This window comes from Ictalurus punctatus, chromosome 25 (assembly GCF_001660625.3).
Source record: "Ictalurus punctatus breed USDA103 chromosome 25, Coco_2.0, whole genome shotgun sequence".
NCBI lineage: Eukaryota > Metazoa > Chordata > Actinopteri > Siluriformes > Ictaluridae > Ictalurus > Ictalurus punctatus.
Window position 1 is genome coordinate 7,271,161 of NC_030440.2, and position 21,676 is coordinate 7,292,836.

Below are 21,676 nucleotides of genomic sequence, written 5' to 3' on the forward strand. Positions count from 1 at the left end.
TATTTGACCGACCCAATAATGCAGAAGTCATAAAATAAACATCTAAGACAAAATTTGTATTACAACATCAGTTTTACTGACGGAATTTCACTATGGTGGCTTAATGGTTAGCACGTTTGCCTCACACCTCCGGAGTTTGGGGTTTGAACCCAGCCTCCACCCCGTGTGTGCGGAGATAGCACATTCTCCCCGTGCACCGGCGTTTTCCTCCGGGTACTCCGGTTTCCTCCCCCAGTCCAAAGATATGTTGTAGGCTGATTGGCGTGTCCAAATTGTCTGCAGTGTGTGAATGTGTGTGTGTGATTGTGCCCTGTGATGGTTTGGCACCCTGTCCAGGGTGTCCCCTGCATTGTCCCTGGGACAAGTTCCAGGTCCAGCCCCCCGGACCCTGTGTAGGATAAGCGGTACAGAAGATGACGGCATGGATGGATGATGTCACAATGGAATCACAAATAATCTGTGTGCCAAAGGAGTTAAAAAAAAAGAAGATTTTGGACAGCATACATTTAAGAACATTTATTTTTCGCATTCAGCAGTGAGTACATTTTAAGTGCAAATAGTTAAGAGTCCATGGCTAAGAAGAACTACACTCGACATAGTACAAAGATGGACACAATCACAAAGCTGGCATTCTCTTGCTTTAAGCTTCCTCCTCCTCCGTCTCTTTCGTTTGTTTGCATTTCACTTAAAAGAAGTTTGACAACAGTACCTAAAAACATGAATCTCTGTAGTTCCTGTAACAAATTATATATATATATATATATATATATATATACATATATATATATATATATATATATATATATATATATATATATATATATATATATATATATACATATACATATATATAAATATATATATATATATATATAAAAAAAACACTACAAGTTAGTTTACCATACCTAATCAGAACACTGCTAAATATTGGCTGTTTTGCCACACAAAGAAGGTAAACCTTGGCATGTCCACGCGTCTAGCTGAGTAATATTTAAGTGTATATGTTTCCAGGTATAGTGAGAGAAGAGAAGACCCACCCAGTGCCACAGACAAAAAAAGCTGCTTTTGGACTTTTTTTCCCCCCTGAAAAAAAGTAATAATAGGAAGAAGAGACTATCACAGGAGAGCACTAAAGCTGAAGACATCGTTCACACACTACAGAGAAACGTCTTCAGCGCCGCTGAGAAAGCCCAGAGCACAGGAAACCAGAAGAAAAGAAGAAACGCATCAGCACTTAAGACTCTTGACTTCATGCACTTAATAAGCAACACAAAAACACAGATTTTTTTTGTTGTTGTTTTTGTTACAACTCTTTCATATGTCACTGTTTTTTTTTTTTTTTAAATTTACTAGAGCTTAGTGCTTGAGTGACGGCACATTTTTCATTTTTTTCTCTCTCTGTGGTTATTGGGCACGGGTGGGACTTCTCTGAACGGCTCGGCTGCTGCTCTAAACAACACAGTGCGCACAAAGTAGAACTATGCTCCAGTAACTCGTACATGTGCATGTGTATCTGTACATGTATGTATGTATGTATGTGTATGTCTTTATTAGTGTGTGTGTGTGTGTGGGTGCGTGTGAGTGAGGAAACCCATGAACTAATGAGAAGCTCTCCCTATAATAAGGGAAAGCCTGGTCATGGCCTCCTTGTATTCTCCAGTGGCTCTGTGCTGTTTACTCAGCCTTTCGCTTCGCGCCTGGAATCTTCTCCTGGATCCTGTAGAGGCAAACACACATACTCTTGTCAGGTGACTGGACCTGTAGTTTTGTTCATTTCTCTTGTCTTACACTTGTCATTCTATTTGTACTTTATGTGCTCTGGTGTACGGAGCCTGTTGTAAATGTATGTCAAATATGTCACTGTTTGAATGCTTTCTTCACAAGATTACTGTATTTAAAAGAAACAAAAAAGTCTACTTGCAAATATTTGAGATCCCATGTTCTATACATGCACATGTCAATGTGGTCAATATCACAAATTTGCTTCCATTTAAATAGTGACCTAGAAATTGTGTAACATCTTGGATACTGAATAGTCAAGATGATGATTTTCCTTAATTGTTTTAGAATTGTCAAATTCCTAAAACCAGTTTTAAATGAATGAATAAATAAATAAATAAATAAATATCCCAGATTTTCAAAGTGTATATAATATTTTTTTTTTTGGATGAACCTGTGCTGTGTTTGCAATTGTTTAATATCTATGACAGCAGAGTATTTTTGTGAATTTATTGAACAAAAGGTCAAAAGGTTAAACGATAAAGACAATTTTTCACAGCCTTCTTTGCTGACATTTACCAAGGGTGCCAATATTAGTGGAGGACACTCTGTATGCTGTTGCGTCCGTGTATACCGATTGGATGACAAAGTTAAATTGAGCTGCCTTGGCATTGATACACGAGTAATTTTGGAAAATGGCAATGAGGACCAATGGTGTAAAGGGACGTTAGGACTTACTTCCCCACCACCGTGTTTACTTGAGTCCTTATGAGTCCCACATACTGGTCGATCTGTGCCTGAGACAAAAGAGAGAGACAGATGTGATGAGGATGATCTTTAGATGAGAATAATTCGAAGCACAATAAGAACGACGTATGTGCAATACAAACCTGGTATTTCTCATACACCACAGGCATGGTAAACATGGACACCACAGCTACGGGACAGGATTGAAAGAGTCCGGTTAGATCCACTGTAACTAAATTGAAAAAAAGTAATGTTGGCTTTTGATGAAGGGAATTGTAATAAAAGGAGTTCTCACCCATGATGAGGAGAGTGAGGCCATTGAAGAGCGCTCCCACGTAGGTCAGCAGCCACATGACCACTGCGAACTGAGCAAACGTAAGATTAATGTTAGCGAGTGTGTGTAACCATCTCAGAGCACTTTATCCTGCTGCTCATGCATATACAGTAGAACAGACTGTTGTGGAGATGATTTCAATGAGCACATGATATCAATTCAATTCAATTCGATTTTATTTCTATAGCACTTTTTACAATGGACATTGTCTCAAAGCAGCTTTACAGAAACATGTAAACACAGGATACTGATTTAGAGTGTGTGGATTTATCCTACTGAGCAAGCCGGTGCAATATCAGTGTGCATGTTATGGAAAAAACGAATAAACCCACAGAGGATCATTCTGCATCATTGAATCAGAATGCAGCAGCACGTCTCGTCTTCAACCAGAGCCCAAAAGGACCCATGTCACACCCCTCTTCATCTCTCTCCACTGGCTTCCTGTAGCCGCCCGTATCAAATTCAAGGCCTTGATGCTCACGTACAAGATCTTGTCTGGAACACCGCCCTACCTCAACACTCAGCTGAAGGCTTACGTTCCCTCACGCAATCTGCGATCGATTAATGACCCACGCTTAGTAGTGTCTACTCAGCGTGACTCAATGGCCCTTTCCAGAACCTACACACTAATTGTCCCTCAGTGGTGGAATGAACTTCCAACCTCAATCCGGACCGCAGGATCTGTCACCATCTTCGAAAAACAGCTAAAGACCCACCTCTTCCGTGAACACCTAACCAACCCCTAAAACGCCAACCCCCACATTATCCTAAAATAAATAAATAAAAGAAACCTACTCTGGCTCTTTGCTTCTCGAGAACTCAATTAATAGATCTTGTGTGGTAGAACTACTTGTATTGTTCTCCGCTTGACATTCCCTCATTTGTAAGTCACTTTGGATAAAAGCATCTGCGAAATGAATAAATGTCAATGTAAATGTATTATACCCAACATTTTAAAACGCTTTATCGCTGAAAATATTCCTCTCTCAACTCTTATTCACCTTATAAAAATGAAAAAAGCTTGTACAGTTTATTTTGTACAAAAATATGTACAATGGCTGTTATGTTATAATTATGTTGGTACATGTTTATAATGTGTATGCCATTATGTGTAATAGAATATGGATTATAGGAAAGGTTTCATGTGAGTTCTGGCTTGGAGAAAGACGTAGTTTATACTTTGTTTATAAATCAACACACATGATTTATTATTAGTAGGATTATTATTATGATTATTATTATTATACCTTTAGTGAATCCACCAGGTCCTGCACTAGGAAGAGCCTGCGTAGCTCCTTCAGAGTGTTGTTGATGTAGTTCTGGGTGTTCTCGGCATACTTCTGCATCTGATCATTTGACAGGGACATCTCGATCTCCAGATATGACCTGCACACCAATGCATAAGCGCTCAGTCTCTAAAGGAAACACACACGTTGCTGTGTGTTGCAACAAAAATAAGATATAACGGTTCCTGAGGGATGTGACAAGTAATCATCCGACGAACGCGACATCAAATCAAATCCCACCCGTGGCTGGGAGTCCAAGAGAGCAAAACTGGCCATGCTTTCTGGGTGGGTAGGATGGTATACTCACTCTCCTCTATCAATCACAGAGCCACTATCCAACCATTGGCATCTGTGAGCTCATGTATGTGCAAGAAGGTGGATAGAGCTTTCTTCCATATGTCTTATGCTGCCCTGTGACCCAGGACAAGCAGCAGTTTGAAAAGATGTGCTTGGCTGGCTTCATGTGTCTCGGATGAAGCATGTGTTAGACTTCACTCTCCACGGTTGGTAGTTATTGTATTTGCCAAGGCCAAATTAGGGAGAAAATGTTTCAGATAACCAAATAAATTAAATAAGGTAGTTTTTCCACCATCAAGTTATGGATTTAAAAGTGTGTATAGCGTGCACAACCTTGCTCGGTTAACATTTATTGGTACCATTAGCTACATTTATTTGTGGATTGCTCCATGTGCCTTTACACATGGAGTGCCACGTGTTTGAAACACCTGTATCCGTTTGTCGATCTCTCACGCAATTGCGTTGTTTTTTTATTGGATATGAATCAGTCTAATTTTCGCTAATGCTAACTTTACCCTGACCAATCACAGCAGAATTGTGCTCAGCCAATGAGCTTATGCTTTACAAACACTGGAGGCCGTGCTATCAGATCCTTGTTTTAATAATTAGGAGAGTTTTTAAATTATTGAAGCGAGGTGGTTCTCCTCAGGTCGGGTACTTTGCATCTGGAGACCTTTAGATAAACTATATTAATATTCAGCAAAAAAAATGCAGATAATAAATGGTACCATTGTAATAATTAGTATCATTGGATCCATTGTGAAATGCACTAAACTAACAATTATGACAATACATATAGTCGTTTGAGATTGTTTAGAGTATTTTAGGACCCTGGTGATGAAATAACTATTTTGGTAAACTGTATCTTTTCAATTCGGCTCCATTAAATATGACGTGAAAAGATTTTTCGAATAATGCAGCTAATATACACAGAGACGCATACACTGAAGAAGTCTTACTTAAAGGGGTGTCCTTCGTCGGTCTTCTGCACTGCCTGGAGGACGGACTTGTAGACTCTGAAACTGATGGTGGCGGAGAGAGCGGCCAGGGCTAAGTAGGCCACCACACTGACCACGCTGAACTGAGTCAGAGAGAAGAGCAGCAGCAGTACACTGCTAAACACCAGGCCAGTCTGCTTCACATCACGCCAGTACAACAGCTCCATCGCTATACGGTGAGACAGAGCGTGAGAGAATGAGAGAAAGTAAACAAGTTATGATCTTGAGTAAACCGCTAATCTTTCAGACAGAACGGACCTTAACATAGCATCACAGTACATGTATGACAAAATCAGTCATTGGCTAACATTGTTTTTTTTTTTTTGTTGTTGTTGTTGTTGTCACCCTTCTCCAACTTTCTTTCATTTTATCCCTCCTGCTCCTGCACACACCTCTCATCCTTCCATTTCTAGTCAAAAGGCAGCACGGTGGTCATGGCAACCGACCCGAACCAGATGCTCAGCACTGTCAGCTAACATGATCACATATGTGATGCAGTCCTGGGTTCTATGGGTCATATCTGCTTGTAGGAAAAATGCTTATCATTATCCAAGCTTTCTAAATCACGATAGGGATGAGTAATTATTTATATATATAGAAAAAAAGCAAGATTGCCAACAATATGGTGGGAAAGACTCCAACCTGACTCACAGCAAAAATAAACAGACTCCCATATGTGAAGGCATTAAAATATATTAGCATGTCAATGAATTGTAGCCCCACCCCCTTCCTGTAGCAATCTCCTCCCCTTTCCTTTAATTCACATTTCATTATACAGCCCTATGAGATATTATTAACTAGTCAACAGTCAAAATAGCACCCTTTCAAATCTCTCTCTCTCTCTCTCTCTATATATATATATAGTAATCTACCATCCATAAGCTCTCTCTCTCTCTCTCTCTCTCTCTCTATATATATATATATATATATATATATATATGTATATTCTAATCTACCACCCATAAGCGCTCTCTCTCTCTCTTTTACATATTTTATCATTTTTATATGCCGTCTCTGCTAGCAAGCTGTAAAAACTGGAGCATTATTTTGAGCCATGCTATGCTAGCAGCTGATGCTCCAGAAATCTCTGCACAGGTTTTGCACATGCTCACTGGGGTCCTTTGTGTGTGTGTGTGTGTGTGTGTGTGTGTGTGTGTGTGTGTAGCGGTAGGGTGTGGTTAAGACCACACTACGCGATAAACAGGTGCTGGCTGCTCTCTAAACACCCAGGTAATTTATACAGAGCAGTTTATATCAGATATTAATATACAGCCTTTCAATAAAATGTATAAATCAATCTCAATTAAGCATGCACGCATAGTGAAAAGCCTGCAATCACTAAAGCATGCGGGGTTTTTTTTCCCCCCATGGCACAAACAATGTTGACGCCCATGGACTCACATAAACACACACATACACGTGCATTCTCACTCCCTGACACACATCATTTCCCAGATTTTGCACGGTTTCCAATTAAAGCCTGCATGGTAAAAATGCGTCTCCTCCGAATGGTGCTCGGTCGCCACGGAAACAGAGATGGGTGCAATGGAGTGAGCACTGATGCAGTTTCCATAGTAACCATGTTCCATCATTCCCCGGCAATCCCAGCCTCCCTCTCTCTTAGTAAAACAGAGATGACAGGCCTGGCAGACAGAGTAACGAGGCACTGATGAGGTGAGAGGGGAGGGAAAGGATTAAGCAGGAAAGGAAAGCACAGGCAAGAACTGGGATGATGGGGGGGGGGGGGGGGGGATTCACTAACATTGCAGAACAAGCTAACCTGCTAGTGCTATCACTAATTTAGCTGTCAGTCAGACACACTTTCATCATTAGAGCTGTGTTACGCCACCGTAACAACTGTAAAAACAAGAAGAAACATGCAATGAAGCTAATCCTGAGCGATAAATATCCATGGAGCTGAAGCAAACGTGGAAACCACTGGCATGTATCCTGGTGAAGGTGCTAAAAGAAAGACCTAAAGGCAGACCATTTTCAAGGTAACAAAACATAATCACTACAATATAGAACACATACTAAGTACACATGCCACAAAAACCTGTATAACTGTTACTGAATAATTCACTGAGCAAACCCAGAGCGACTTTTAGGATGAAACCGACATGCAGCAATCTCTCTTCGTGTTTATTGCCTCTCTGCTCTAACAGCCAATAAAGAATTCCTCGAGATGCTTTATTAAATCACCACATATCAGCTTTCAAAAAAAAAAAACAGCTTCGGTATGTCAGATTCACATCTTAATAACAAATTAATCACACACACATTCCTGAAAAGTCAGTTAATGTGTAGTTAATGTAGAAGCGATATTCATCCAGGCACACCATCTTATTTCAGAATTCAGCACTCCTCCTCTTTGAAATGATTTGAGGCAGTAACTGTCTGCCCATCCTCCCTGTCTACACTGTTCCCAGACTATAGTACCAGTCAGTCTATCAACCCTATGGCTGTGTTGTTCCAATCATGTCTAGTAGACTATACTTCACACTTGTCTATGTGTACCCAGCATCTGACAGCTCTGGATTTCCAACCTTTGCCATTAATGTCAGATTTAGCTGGATTTCATACAAATAAAGTCATTGGAAAAGGTACGACTGCTAATCACACCATTATCCCTAACCTCAACCAACTTTTCATATGAATAAAGACCCCAAATTACTAAAATACCAAGTAACGAGTGTGTGCGCTCCCAACAAGAATGCACAGTATGAGAAACTGTGCATGCTGTTAGTGGGCAATCAGAAAGATATTCAAAGTAATTGAGTAAATGAGTTCAAGATCAAAGTAGTGGGTGGAAACAATGAGGTTTTGTTTGTGCTAAATGTTCTAGATAGCCTGGGCAAGGTCAGATCTCAACGAGACTCGGATGAGAAAACACGACCATAACACAGATTACAAGCAATGTGACGCTTTGAAAAACTGGTGAAATACATAATGGATGCAAAATAAGAGTGTGTTTGGTTCATAAATTATATTTACTTGCTGCTGGCATCAGAAGCATGAACGTGTGGTAAGTATCTACACCAAATATACCATGGTAAGCTTTTCTGATACTGGGTCACAATATATAATATATAATATTTTCCTTTCAGCTGGCTGAAACAGGCATCACAGATGTTTTACCTGCACTTCGGTTGTACTATTTTGTACACTCAAAGGCCTTACTAGAACTGAGATTCACGCTTAGGAAATCTCATTGCTGGTGCAAAATCAATCCATTTACATCGACACTGCCATCTGTTTTGCACTATGAGGTGGAAACACCGAACATATTATTTCTCTTTATAGAAGCCGACCAATCCAACGTGTCTCCCAGCAAAAGGGAAACACAAACCCTTTCGGCCGAGTACCAGAGACCTCACCAGATGACTAATTTAATTACACACAACAGATTTGAATGACAAAAGCCTTGGCAAGGGGATTGAGGTACTGAGAGGAAAAGTCAACCAACAACACGGCTTAGCCGACAGTCCAGAGCAACATGCCACAAGCTGTAATACCAAATCGATGGATTAACCAAGTCAAATAAGTATAATGTTTCACAGAGTAATTCAAATCCAGTTACAGTTGGGAGTATGTCAACAGGACACACCACACCTCTGATGCAGTAAGAAATTCTGTCCTGCATTCTCCTTCAGTCGTAACACAAAAGAATGCATGCAAAAAAAAATCACAATGGTTTATGGATCTCTAAATTAAAGGCACTATGATTAGATTTCATGCACGTTAACTGGAAAATTGGAAGAGAGATTGGAAGGGGGGGCGCAAATTGTTTTCAAGAAAAAAACAGATAGGGCATCATTTGAGTATTCGGTGTATTTTATTGCTTTTCAAATAGAATGTGCATAAATGAAAAACCCCGCATTCCCTCTCCCTCTGTATTTTCTTTTTGCTTGGGAGAGGCGGAGTTTAGTCTGCCTTTTATCTAGCAGTCAGTGCAGACCAGTGTTGCCGACTTAGCGACTTTTCAGATCCCTTTTAGCGACTTTTTTTGTCAAAAAAAAAAGTGCCTAGCGACAATTCTAGCGACTTTTTGGACAAACCTTATTAACTTTCCAAATATCACCAGTACTGTCCTGCAAGCGTGAGGTCTTACTTTCCCGCTACACTCTCACCTCTCTCTGCATCTGCGCTGTTCAGTGAGGGGCTGAGAGCCGGAGATTTAACAGTGTCATGGATAACGAGACGTGCCCTTCCGCCCCATTTACATCATTCTTATGCGAATGTTTTTAGAATGCAAGACGAATGTATGGCAACATGTTTTACATGTAAAACATCTATCTATCTATCTATCTATCAAAAACAGATTATACATTAAGTTATATATAGATAGATTTTATATAGAATAGATCATCATTACACCTGGTCTCCTCCAATATGGGGGAGGGGGGGGCGTGCCATATGATAGGGGAGGCCTGTGGGGGCTTTAGTTACAAAAGGTTGAGAACCTCTGGGTTACGATAAAGTATGATGAAGTCATTATGTGATCACCGGTAACATGTTCTACAGAACGTGGTCATCAGATTATGTAACATTTTGTGATCTTTTAGCATCTTGTAGGAACATATATACATATATACCGTTTCCCACACTTTTTAAAAGGTCCTGATCCTGCAACCAAATACCTTTTTGAAGCAAGGTTGATCATTTCACCTGTAATTAAAGGCCCAGTTTAATCACTATTCCAGCCACACATGGGGTTTGAGCTTAGTGCCTTCTGTGGGACTGCATACAGAGGGCCAGATAAATTTAAGACTACTACAGCATGCTAAAATACAAAATTCTGTCCAAAAATAATAATACTAAAATAATAATAATAATAAAAAACAGTCGATTCTTCATCCAGAGCCTGCAGCCAGACAGATGAGGTCACACTGCAGCCTTATAAATCAGCATGGTATTTACTGAACGTATTATGTAATAATAATATTGTGAATTATCGCAGTGCATGATTGCTAGGCAACACTCTTTTTGAATTTGTGCCTTGTGCCAGGATATAATCTTTGGAATGAGCCTAAGACCTTTATTAATGATTATCGTTATGATCTAATCACAAGAAACAATGATATTATGGCTAAACATCTGCAGTGCTAAAATAGGAACCTTCTCAAAATAGTATCATCACTGACCCATGAGCTCACTGGTGCTGAGCATAATGATGACTGTGGCGTTATGATAAGTGTTGCCGCTATAAAGGTCTTTTTCAATTGGCATTGCAGTTTGGTGTGCATGCAGACAACCAGTAGAGCTGGTGTGAGTGTTTCAGAATAAAACTACCAATCAGAGGGATCCTCTGTGTAAATTCTAGGTTACCTATTCCCGATGGAGATCTACATTTAACTAAATTGGGTGGATTTATCAAAGGCAGAGTCTGCTGCAACACACTGATATGGAGGGCCTGGTGTCACTCTGCTCATGGTGGTGGGATCGCTTGCTGTTTGTCTCATCTGATCTTCTTTTTTGGACTCATCTAACCTTAATGCTGCCTTCTTCTGATTGGAACTTCCTGCTGAAAGCTAAAAAAACCAACCGAAAACAAAAAAAAACCCATGATGCTTTTCACAGAACTCTATAGACTGATTTAGACTATATTCGGGTAGTCTATATTAGTCATTTTGTTTCATGAGTCATGAACAGACACCTCTTGTGCCAGCTATCATCAGAATGGCCTGGTTTGTGACACAGCCAAGATGGCTTCTCACACCCCAGGTTTTTCTGGAAAGCCTTCCTCAAGGCAGAAAACGCTGATCTAAGAGCCAGCACTGCTGAGGTTTGTCTTCCTGAAGCACAAAATCAATACAGAAAGGACAATGCCATCATGCCGCTACACAAGACTACGCCACTCTATTTTAAACACATGGAAAAATTCTGCTTCTTCTACAAGATAGTATCTATTATTATTTTTTTAAGATTCCTGTTCAAAGTGAATCAACAAGGTCTCACATACAAAAAAGCCCTTGTGATAGCAGGCCTGTATGTGTTCATACCGAATTACCCTACAAGTAAAAAATAATAATAAATACAGGAGATGGAACCACAAATGGGAGAAGTACAAATATGGAGGTGGCGTGTCCGAGGTGAAGCACTTATGGGGTTATACATTTCACTCGTGTAAACATATACAGAGGGGGAATACTAATGACGAAGAGAAGCGACTGGCAAAAGCCATAGCATTAATCTGTATGTCCTATTAAATGATCAAATCCAGCCAAACAGGGCATTATTTAAAATCTGTGCTTTGACTATAAACGCTGACGTTTATAGATTATGAACTCATTTGATATGAGGCACATGAAACCTCACCGATCACATACATTCAGCTTTGAGATTTAGGAATATGTAGATAATCTTTAGGGTACTGCAGAGGCCCACACTTCACATACACATGTTTGCCAGTGTATTGCCAATGAAGAACTAAAAGCCCACCAAGGCACAAAAACTAGCCAGTTATAGTACTTCTACCACAGGACCTCTTCCATAGAATATTCTAGGACACACGGAGCAGCAGTTACATCCCTGTCTCAAAACAGGGAGAGTACACATGCTAATAAACATGTCTGGCACAGACCACTAGCTTTCTATGGCACAAAAAAGGATGGCAAAAATGTGCTGATGGTGACCTGGAGCTGTGTGCAAATGGAGTTGGCCTGCTATAGGTAGCCACACCCCAACTTCCCACGAGCACACAGTCGGCATTGATGTTAAACCTTACAGACAGCCAGACACAAAGCAGGAGGAGCACAACCCCGCACTCACACATAGCAGGATCATTATGCGGGTGAAAAATTCGTTCATTCGGATAGCTTCATGCTGTGTGTGATGAAAGGATGCACAGAAAAAGCGAGGATGAGGTGAAAGGCAGGGGGGGAATTGGGGGGGGTGAGGAAAGGCGTGTCCGACTGTCTCAGACCCCCCATCATGGCGGCTGCCTTGACGCAGACGAGACCCATAAATGAGGAGACACTACAGCCCATACCATATCCTCTAGTCTAAACCTGTCTATCTGCACAACCTTGGTCATCAAGCCGTGCTGCGACTGCGCTCGTCTCTCCTCTTTGTTTAATCAGCCAATCAAGACGTGCGCATGCATCCTCATCCTCCGTCTCTCTCTCTAGACACCCCAAACCATCTCACATACATGCACATGCACACAAACAATACCCTGGCACTTCCAGTTGCTCCAGAATCCCTCCATCTTGGTGGAGTCTGCGGCTGCCGTGGTGCTGCTCTGCATGCTGAGGGGAAGGAGTGACGCTCGGCTACTGCTAACACGCTAACACGCTGCTGTGCCTCTGATCCTGCTCTGCTGCACCGCGCTCTCTCTCTCTCTCTCTCTCTCTTTATCACTCTCTCTCTCTCACTTTCCCCACCCCACACCAGTGCATGAATGAGCCACAAGGGGAGGAGATACAGAGCAAAGGGAGGAGGTGTGTGTGTGTGTGTGTGTGTGTTGGAGGGGGTACACTGGTGGCTTGTGTAAACGCTGCCGACTAGTGGAGATGAGAAGGAGGATGCACAAATATAAGAGGAAGAAAACAGATAAAAAATAAGTGTTTTGTCAAAGAACATAATATAACTAAAGCCAGTCTAATATACGGCAATAATCGACGCTTAATTATGATTAATTTGGAAGATTTTGGAATAAAGAGCAGAGCTATTTAATAAGGATGAGGAAATAAATAAAATTCAACAAGTGCTAAAACAGTCTCAAGTATACATTCTATCTGATCACGGCTCTAATCTATTTTTTTAAATTTTTTATTGCTACCAAGAATCCAAAATATTAAAGGGATTAGTACGTGTGTTTGTGTGTGTGTGTGTGTGTGTGAGTGAATGTGTAAGTATAATGTGACTTCGTACAGGATCTGCTGAATGACTCAGCATTCTCTGTTAGCTTCCAGCTGTTTTTAAAGAGCATAGGAGGACAAACATATAGCAGGGCTGCACAATATATATCATATATCATATAATATATGATAAATATCATATTGAGATCACATTCCTACACATTGTGATATGCCTGGCAATATCGTAAAACAAACCGCTGTGCCGCAATTAAAGCTGTGCCTGCGTTCATTTGTTCATAGATTTGTTGGATTACAGCTATACCATGACAAGGTCAAAATCTAACTGGGAACGATCTCAGAGTACAAAATGTTGTGCTTCGTCATGATGCTGATGTCATGAACATGACCATTTCATGTTATAGTTAAAGGTAATGATAGAAATGAAGTCACATCACAGCTGCTAAGCAATTTATCCTCTCAGGAAGACTGTACTGCACTTACTGAAACTAGTGCAGTATCTTAACCGGTTCACTTAATATACAAAATGCCTGATTTTTAAATAGTTCTACATAGAGAGTAAAGAATAACTGAAAACCTGATGCCTTTTAATATTCACATAGTGAGATGGCAGACTGTAATGGAGCTCTGGCTCTCTGCCTGTACACCTGTAACTGGAAATGTTTGAGCTATCATATTTTAACACTACATTTGCGCAAGTCAGTATGATTACCAACTAATGATTTATTTCTTTTTTGCCTTTGATAAAACCAGAACCATGTAAATAACAACTGTGTACATTTAATACAGATTCATAGGATATTGCAACTAAAAGGATATTACGGGATAAAATAAATGAATCGATTGTGTGCTTGTGTTGTAATCATTCACAAAAACCCAATGAAACTGTTTTAAAAAGTGTGTATTGATAATAAAACTCTCAGGCCTCTAGTTCTCAGCCAGATAGAACAGGAGTAAAGCAAAGATGGAATGATTAACATATTCAACATACAACTAACATATTCAAAATCCAGGATTTTAAAACTATTTAAAACACATCCTGATATGTAATGGATCTACAGTGACATCAATTTACACATCCAAAAAGTGTACAAGAAAAAAACAACTTGCTAACCAAGAATATTTCATTCAAACACGTTCGAAAAACAGTCCACTTTTTCATGACAAGTATGTGACTGTATTAATTCATTTTGTATGCTGAAGGCAACCAAGTCTGGACAACTTGACTTTTTATTTTCAGTATTTTAAATCCACAGCTTCATTTGCGGCTTTCGCAAACACACGTTAGAGAGTTGTTGTTAAGGTTTGTAATATGGAAACACATGATGAATGATTCTTCTTACGCTAAAAGTATTTCGTTAAGAAATATTAAATAATACGCTGATTTATTAGAAAGAGAAACGAAAAGGAAAGGTACAAAAACGACAGTAATTTGAAAACAGTGAGACCGTTCCTGCACAACAGGTTTATGGCTTTAACAGTTTATGCTCTGTTAAAGATTCACTTTTTATTTTTTCCCCCAGTCAGAATAGCAACTCTTACTGTGTCCGGTATTTTGCCACTCTACTGTTCTCACATCTCTCTCTTAACACTAATATTCAGATCCATCTCTATGAGGGAACGACATCATGTTAAGGTACATTTAAAGAGGTCATATTTTGCTTTTGAAACATTTTTAAGTTCATTATTTTGTTCATTGGGTGTAATAGAATAAGTTAACATGTTTTAATGTTTAAAAAACGCATTATTTGTCACATACTGTACATTATTGCAGTACCTCTATTTTCAGGCTGTCTGAAACACTCAGTTTTAGCTCTGATTTCTGCAAAACCCCGCCTTTCGAAAAGCCCAGAGTGCTCTGATTGGCCAGCTGACCAGTTGCATTATGATTGGCCAAAAATCTCAAGCGTGTGACGGAAATGTAACGCCCCTTGGGTTAGCTTCATCCTCCAAGGCTTCTAAGCGCCTAAGCAACATGTCGTCGGTTTTACCGCATCAGTTCGAGCCCGGGTCAGATTTAGTTAATGCGGATGATCAAGTGGAACCAACTTTGCAAACACGACTTGAGCAGAACGTTTCACAGTGTTTCACAATGTTTTTATTTTGTAACTCTCTTACCTTTCAGATGCGATGTAAATTCCGACGGCGGGCTGTCAGGTTGTTAAGTGCAGAACTATGCTTTGTACAAAGTTTCTGTGGGTAAATGGGTACTCATGCGATAAATTTTTGGAAGGCTAGGATCCTTGTGATTTGATTGTTATAAACCGTTTCAAGATACAATCCCAACAGCAGCTACAATTAACGTCATTGTCAGACCACCAACATACAAACAAACAATTACAAAACCGAGGCAACTTAGCAAACTTTAGCTAGCACGTTAGCAGAGGTCTACAACTGAGCCACAACATAAAACTCCACATTTAAACAGTCAATAGCAGATGTGTGACTGAATACTCAAAAACACGTACAGGTTCTGATTGAGAAGCGCAAGATTGTCCGAGCAACCTGAGAATCGCCCCACTTTTCAGGAGTAGCCTTTGTGTGTAGCCTGCTGTGTACCCGCTTTTGGGCGGGATTATGCTAATATTTCACAAAGTGACGTAGACGTTTGCGGAAGTAATATCTGGACTTCGATCGAGGCGTTTTGGTCAGGTCTGGAGCAGTGTTCTTTGTTAGATAAAATAAATCTCTTTGGGGGAGACTATGAGCTTTTTAACTTTTTTTTAGCAGATCTTATACATGCACAGACATATGCACATATATTACACACTACAGGAGAAGGAAAACTAGGGATGGGCGATATCTGATCGTTTGCAATATACCGGTAGAAATTTTCCGCATAGCAACAATTAATCTTCCCGTGATAATAAGATAACGCCTAGTCGATGACGTATTTCTGTGTGCGACGGTTTGCGACCCATTCGCAGCTCACGTGCAGAGCGAAAACAAGTATGGTCGAAATCAGATGTGAAGCTGAGGAGGAGTTTATCGCTAAACAAGAAGCTACCTCTACAATCTGAAACTGTGGTGCATGGTACTCTATTTATATCCTCACTGATATCGTTATCACAATAGATACCAGGAAATATCGTGATATAGTTTTAAGTCCATATCGACCATCCCTAAGGAAAACATTAAAAAGCATAATACGACTCCTTTAAATTTACGGCATTTGGCAGACACCCTTATCCAGGGTGACTTACAGAGGTGCTTTGAAATCTCGAACAATAAATACATCCTGATACTGCTTCACTAGGTCACTGACTAGCAGTCTAATAAACTCTGTTTGGGAGAAAAATAGAAAAATGTATTCGCTTGGTGTGATATCAATTACGGGCTGGAACTTTGAGATTCAGGCAAAACTGTACTGCTTAAGCACTGAGCACTCTGCTGGCTGAAACTGGGAAATACAATCATCCTCAGGGTTGTCTCGGGCTTCTAGAGACTTCTAGTGAGCAGGGCAGCATGTACAGTCCAGCTCTTGCCTGCTGCACCACACCCTGTATCTAGGACAATATACAATGATGCAAAGGATATATCACAATCAGTTACTAGATACGTCTTTCCTATGACTACAAAATGTGTCCAGAAAAGGAAGATTAGGAAAAGGAAGTGTTCTGCTATAGACCAAAGGACAAAATGAGATCATGTGTGAATGGGTTATATGTAGGTGTGAAGCATGACTGACATTAGACCTTTTAATATTGATACTCTTCGGAATTTGAGACTTATTAGATTGAAAGTAAAATCCTAATAAAATTAGCTTCAAGCTTCTCATCCATGACTGTGCATTTTTGGAGTACGAACTGCTATACCCTACAGCATCATTCAAAGGAAGCTGGCAAGTTAATGGAAGGCAATAAAAGGACCTGTACATGGTCACTCTTAAATAGAGATTTCATATAAAATCAATACGATAATATGAATCCTTAGTGCAAAAACAATTTGAAGAATTTATGTCAGTCAGGCCAAAAAAAAAAATCATATATGTGGGAGATTCCTAGCACTTTTGTGTGAAAAATGACTTTTGAAGATTACGTATGTTGATTAACAATAACAACCTTTTATTTACTCTCTATGGAAGGTAACAGTTTCTGTCTTTAGTTCACTGATCATAGCTTTATCTGCAGTTCAGCTCTCTGAATGATAGCCTGCTTCCCAGAGCCATCCAGCCAAGTCAGCTCTCTCTGTAGTCAGCACTAGCCGGATGCACTAAACACCAAAAGTTATAAATATCATTCAATTGAACACCAGGAATGGACAATTCACTAACCCTGACATCCAGGACAAGCAGATCATGCCTTCATGCTAGGGATGGGTGATATCTTAGCGTTTGCGATATACCGGTAGAAGTTCTCACCACAATAATTACGATAAAGCCTAGTTGATGACGTATTTCTGTGTACGACGGTGTGCGACCCATTCGCAGCTCACGTGAAGAGCGAAAACTAGTATTCCCGAAGGTGGACGTGAAGCTGAGGAGGAGTTTATCGCTAAATGGAACTGGTTTGGTTACAGAAAATCAGCTGTATTTTTAGATCAATGTTTGTGTTTCTGAGGCACTCAAGATCATAGATATCACTTGTAGCTAAAAACAGTGGTGCATGGGACTATATTTATATCGTCACTGATATTGTTATCGCAATACATACCAGAAAATATCATGATATAGTTTTACGTCAATATCGCCCTTCCCTACTCCATGTGATCAGTTTGTTTTAAATTTATTTATGATTATTGGCAGATGAAGAGGTTCAGTAGGCTGTGAGAGCATGAAACTACCCAATATACATTACAGTGCAGTGCAAAATAGTTATATAAACTCTATGCATAATTTCCCTGCAGAGCAAAAATGAATGCTGTACAGTCTTGAACAACAATTAAAAACAACAACAACAAAAAAAAAACACAGGTCACAGCCAAAATGTTGCCAAAAGACTTGCAACCATTTTGTCCATGGTGCAAAAATGATATGCTATTTCAAAGACATTATTAGGAAAAGACAAGGACGATGGATGAATTTGAGCACAGCTTTACAACAAGGAGTGTTTTGTAAACATAAAGTAGTCATGTGTGATAGAGCCACAGGATATAGCTGATTTTAAAATAAAAATGTTGCCTTTCAATTAGAAAATAACCGCTTTTCATCTTTTTCAGTTGCAACGACCTTCCAGTTTGACTGGAATGAATAACTCTCTGTTTATCTGGGCAATCTGATCCACTGATGTATTGATACTGCATGTAAACAGAGGACACAGTTTGTCTCAAAGTCTGCTGCCACTGGGATGCTAATATTTTGCATAACCTGGCAACAGAAACTTCCAGAAATTTGGCTTGGCTCTCAGCACAAAATCGGTATCAGGTATTTGTGAATACTCCAGTACTCTAACATCTAAAAAAGGAAAAAGTGGGATCAGTACGTCTCTATTAATAATATCTATAATAATGTCATTACTATATCATTAACGTGGATGAAATATACATACATTGGAGTTTATTTGTCTGGTGAAAATTATTAACATATACATTTTAATATTGTATTTCATTTTTCCCCGCAATCTAAGCATTTCAAAGCGGTCTCTTAGCAATGACACGATAACATGTTCAATATTGGCATTAACACAAAAAGTCCAATATTTAATAACTCAGTAGTGTTTGACTGTTTGTCTATTTCTCAGCTTTAAGAATAAGAAGAAACATCTCTCACCATCCCTCTTCTCTTACACTCAATGGGTAAGAAACCTGAATGATAAAATTCCCACCGCATTAGCACTAAATGTCACCATTTAGCAACCTCTCAGCTGTCTCACAGCCACAGGCACTGACAGAGATATTACACCACTCTCAGCAAGTAACTGCAAAAGATCCTAGTCTAAAATTAAACTGCTATAATCAATTATCTGTCTCCTTTTGCGTAAATGTGTGCCTTTCCACTTTTGCAGCTGTAGTGAGGCTATGTAAACATCGGAGGGCAGTAGCACTCGTCGATGACACTGTAGAAATGTAGAAACCAAGTATCGCAAGGAACCTGAGTCATACAGAGATGCTCTAATTGGGCCACACACTGTATATATAAACTCACGAATATAAACTATGAGTAAATATTTGCACACCAGCCTGTTAATAGGATCATATAATAACCTTTACAAAGAAGAAGTGGGATTATTGTTGTTTAACTGAGTATAGCTTCTAAGAAAAGGCCTACTATTAATGGAGAAATCACCAGAGATCCTGGGACTCTGTGTCAGCTTTGAGGAGATTTCATTAGAGCTTAGACACAAGTTCCAGCACCTGTAAATATATAGCAGAGACATGATGGATGTTTTTTGGATGCTCCTTCATGCACTGCAGTGTCTCCAGATCCTGCTCAGCGTGGCACACACCCTACTACAGCACGAGGACAAACAGAGGTGACTGATTTGTATTCAAGAACTGAGAGCTGGGTCATTTCAGGCTTCGGTATTCAGTGGTATTTCTGTGGTATGATCTGTTTATGCTATTTTACATTTACATTTACATTTATTCATTTAGCAGACGCTTTTATCCAAAGTGACTTACAAATGAGGAAATACAAGCAAATTTTAGAGCTTTATTTTCTTAGCTTCTCCATCTTTGAGCATTCCTCTATTACATATTTTTACTTGAGCAAAATAAAGAGTCATCAGACCTTCAGGGAAAAGAGTTCAGTCTTATTTTTAGCAGGAAGTCATCAAAAATGCACACACGTTAAGATTCGTCCAGCATTCAGAAATGCCGGTTTAGAAAATTTGCATAAATACTTAAGTAACGTTATGTGTGTACATAGTACAGCAAGTAATAGGTTAATGTTTTAGTTAACTATGCATTGTTTTACTGTATACACAGGCAAGGTGTTGAGCTGCTCTTACACAAGTAGCACAGGCTGAATGCCTTCTAGAAATTTGGTCCCCATGTGTCTAAATATGTGTTTGTAAAAGTATAAGGTGGTACAGAGGTCACGTGTTACGTAAAGCACGGTGTCCTCTCTCTAGTTTTGTTTTCCCTTGCTCGTCCTACGCCTCACTGTCCTATAAACAGATGATCCAGTATCCACGATTTGCCCTTCTACTGCTACAGTACTCTGCGAACAGAGAGTAGTAGTCCACAGTAGGAAACAGTAGTCCAGACAGTCACTGCACAATATCTTCTCCTACATAAAGCAGCACATGAAATGACTCTGCAGTCAGAGATATAATCAATATTTTAAGTCTATATCTGCTAATATGAATAGCATTTTAGATTGGTTACATAAATATGTATCAATAAGTACATACATAAATATGTATAAAAATGCCTCAAGTTTAACTAGTGAAAGTATATCCTAAAAAGTATGCAATAGACTGGCATCCCATATGGGGTGAATTCTCCCATCTTGTGTCCAGTGTTGTAGGATTGTCTTGCAACCCTGACAAGTTCGAATTTATAAATCTTTAAATTAGAAAATACCTAACTCCAACCCTATGCATTTGCACAGTCAGCAGATGCTTTAGAACCAAATACTTTATCCGGAATAACTGGATTATTATTTCTCTTTCAGAAAAGCAAGCCGTTATACTCTAGTAAAAGAGGTGTTGGTGAGGGTCTTCTAATTCTTCTACTTCTGGACGGCCAGGGTGGAGTTCTCCCGCTTGCTCATTTCCTTGCCGAGTATTAATAGCAATGTGATCACCGTGACCATGACCTCACATGTTCAGTCTCTCTTTTCCATTCTTATCTTGTTGATTTGTTGGGGAAGTGGAGTCAAGACACTGAGTATAAGTGCTCTAACACTTTCATTTTTACTAATGTTGTTATTGGTGCAGATTTTAACAATAACGTCAGAGAGAGAGAGAGAGAGAGAGAGAGAGAGAGAGAGAGAGAGAGAGAGAGAGATGTTAAAACCTTAGAAAGTCCATAAATTTACAGCTTATGTGATTTGTTGAAACTTTGTCAACCTTTCCAACCATTTTCTGTAGGGCAGGATGGTGAGGTTGTTCGGTCAAGCCCCAATGGAGTTGGATGACGGACATGATCAATGTCCATCCTGTTTGGACTTGAAGATATGTGAAAGGGACTTACAGAGCCCTGCCCTAACTGCGGCATAATTCCATTAGCAATGCACAAAGTGCACCTCATAGGCTACAAAAATACTGCAGTCTATTAATCACCTTCCTCCGGTGGTCCACACACATAACAATGAGTAAAACAAACAGCAGATATGGCTGCAGAGCCCACTAGGAAGAAAAAAGCAATCTCCTTCACTGTTGCAATGGCAGAATTTAAACAAAGTCAGAAGGCCCACTTTGGCAGAGATTGCTGGTAGCTTGACACGGAAGCTCGGTGTATAAAGCAGGAGCACAGCACAGCAGTGGCACTGAATTAGCTACAGGCTGGTATTAAGGCTGCCTTGGCAAAACTGAGAGTACAAGTAGCCGGGCTATTTCACAATATGCTAATTTCTACAATGGGCGCTTATAT

General features: G+C 39.7%; 1 protein-coding gene across 2 annotated transcripts in view; it reads right to left on the minus strand.

Moving 5' to 3' along the window:
* Nucleotides 1-501: 501 nt before the first annotated feature.
* The window catches only part of rtn1b (reticulon 1b), a 50,157-nt gene continuing 28,982 nt past the window's right edge, over nucleotides 502-21,676 (minus strand). Inside the window, exons 1-7 of one of the 2 annotated variants that reach the window (XM_017455937.3) lie at nucleotides 12,558-12,756; nucleotides 5,343-5,550; nucleotides 4,048-4,186; nucleotides 2,762-2,831; nucleotides 2,610-2,656; nucleotides 2,458-2,516; nucleotides 502-1,717 (exon numbers count right to left, since the gene is read on the minus strand). In XM_017455937.3, coding sequence (XP_017311426.1) covers nucleotides 1,675-1,717; nucleotides 2,458-2,516; nucleotides 2,610-2,656; nucleotides 2,762-2,831; nucleotides 4,048-4,186; nucleotides 5,343-5,550; nucleotides 12,558-12,630 — 639 coding nt within the window. In that variant the 5' untranslated portion in view covers nucleotides 12,631-12,756 and the 3' untranslated portion in view covers nucleotides 502-1,674. Of the gene's footprint in view, nucleotides 1,718-2,457; nucleotides 2,517-2,609; nucleotides 2,657-2,761; nucleotides 2,832-4,047; nucleotides 4,187-5,342; nucleotides 5,551-12,557; nucleotides 12,757-21,676 lie in introns of those variants that run through there. The other variant, XM_017455936.3, reaches the window with a different exon arrangement.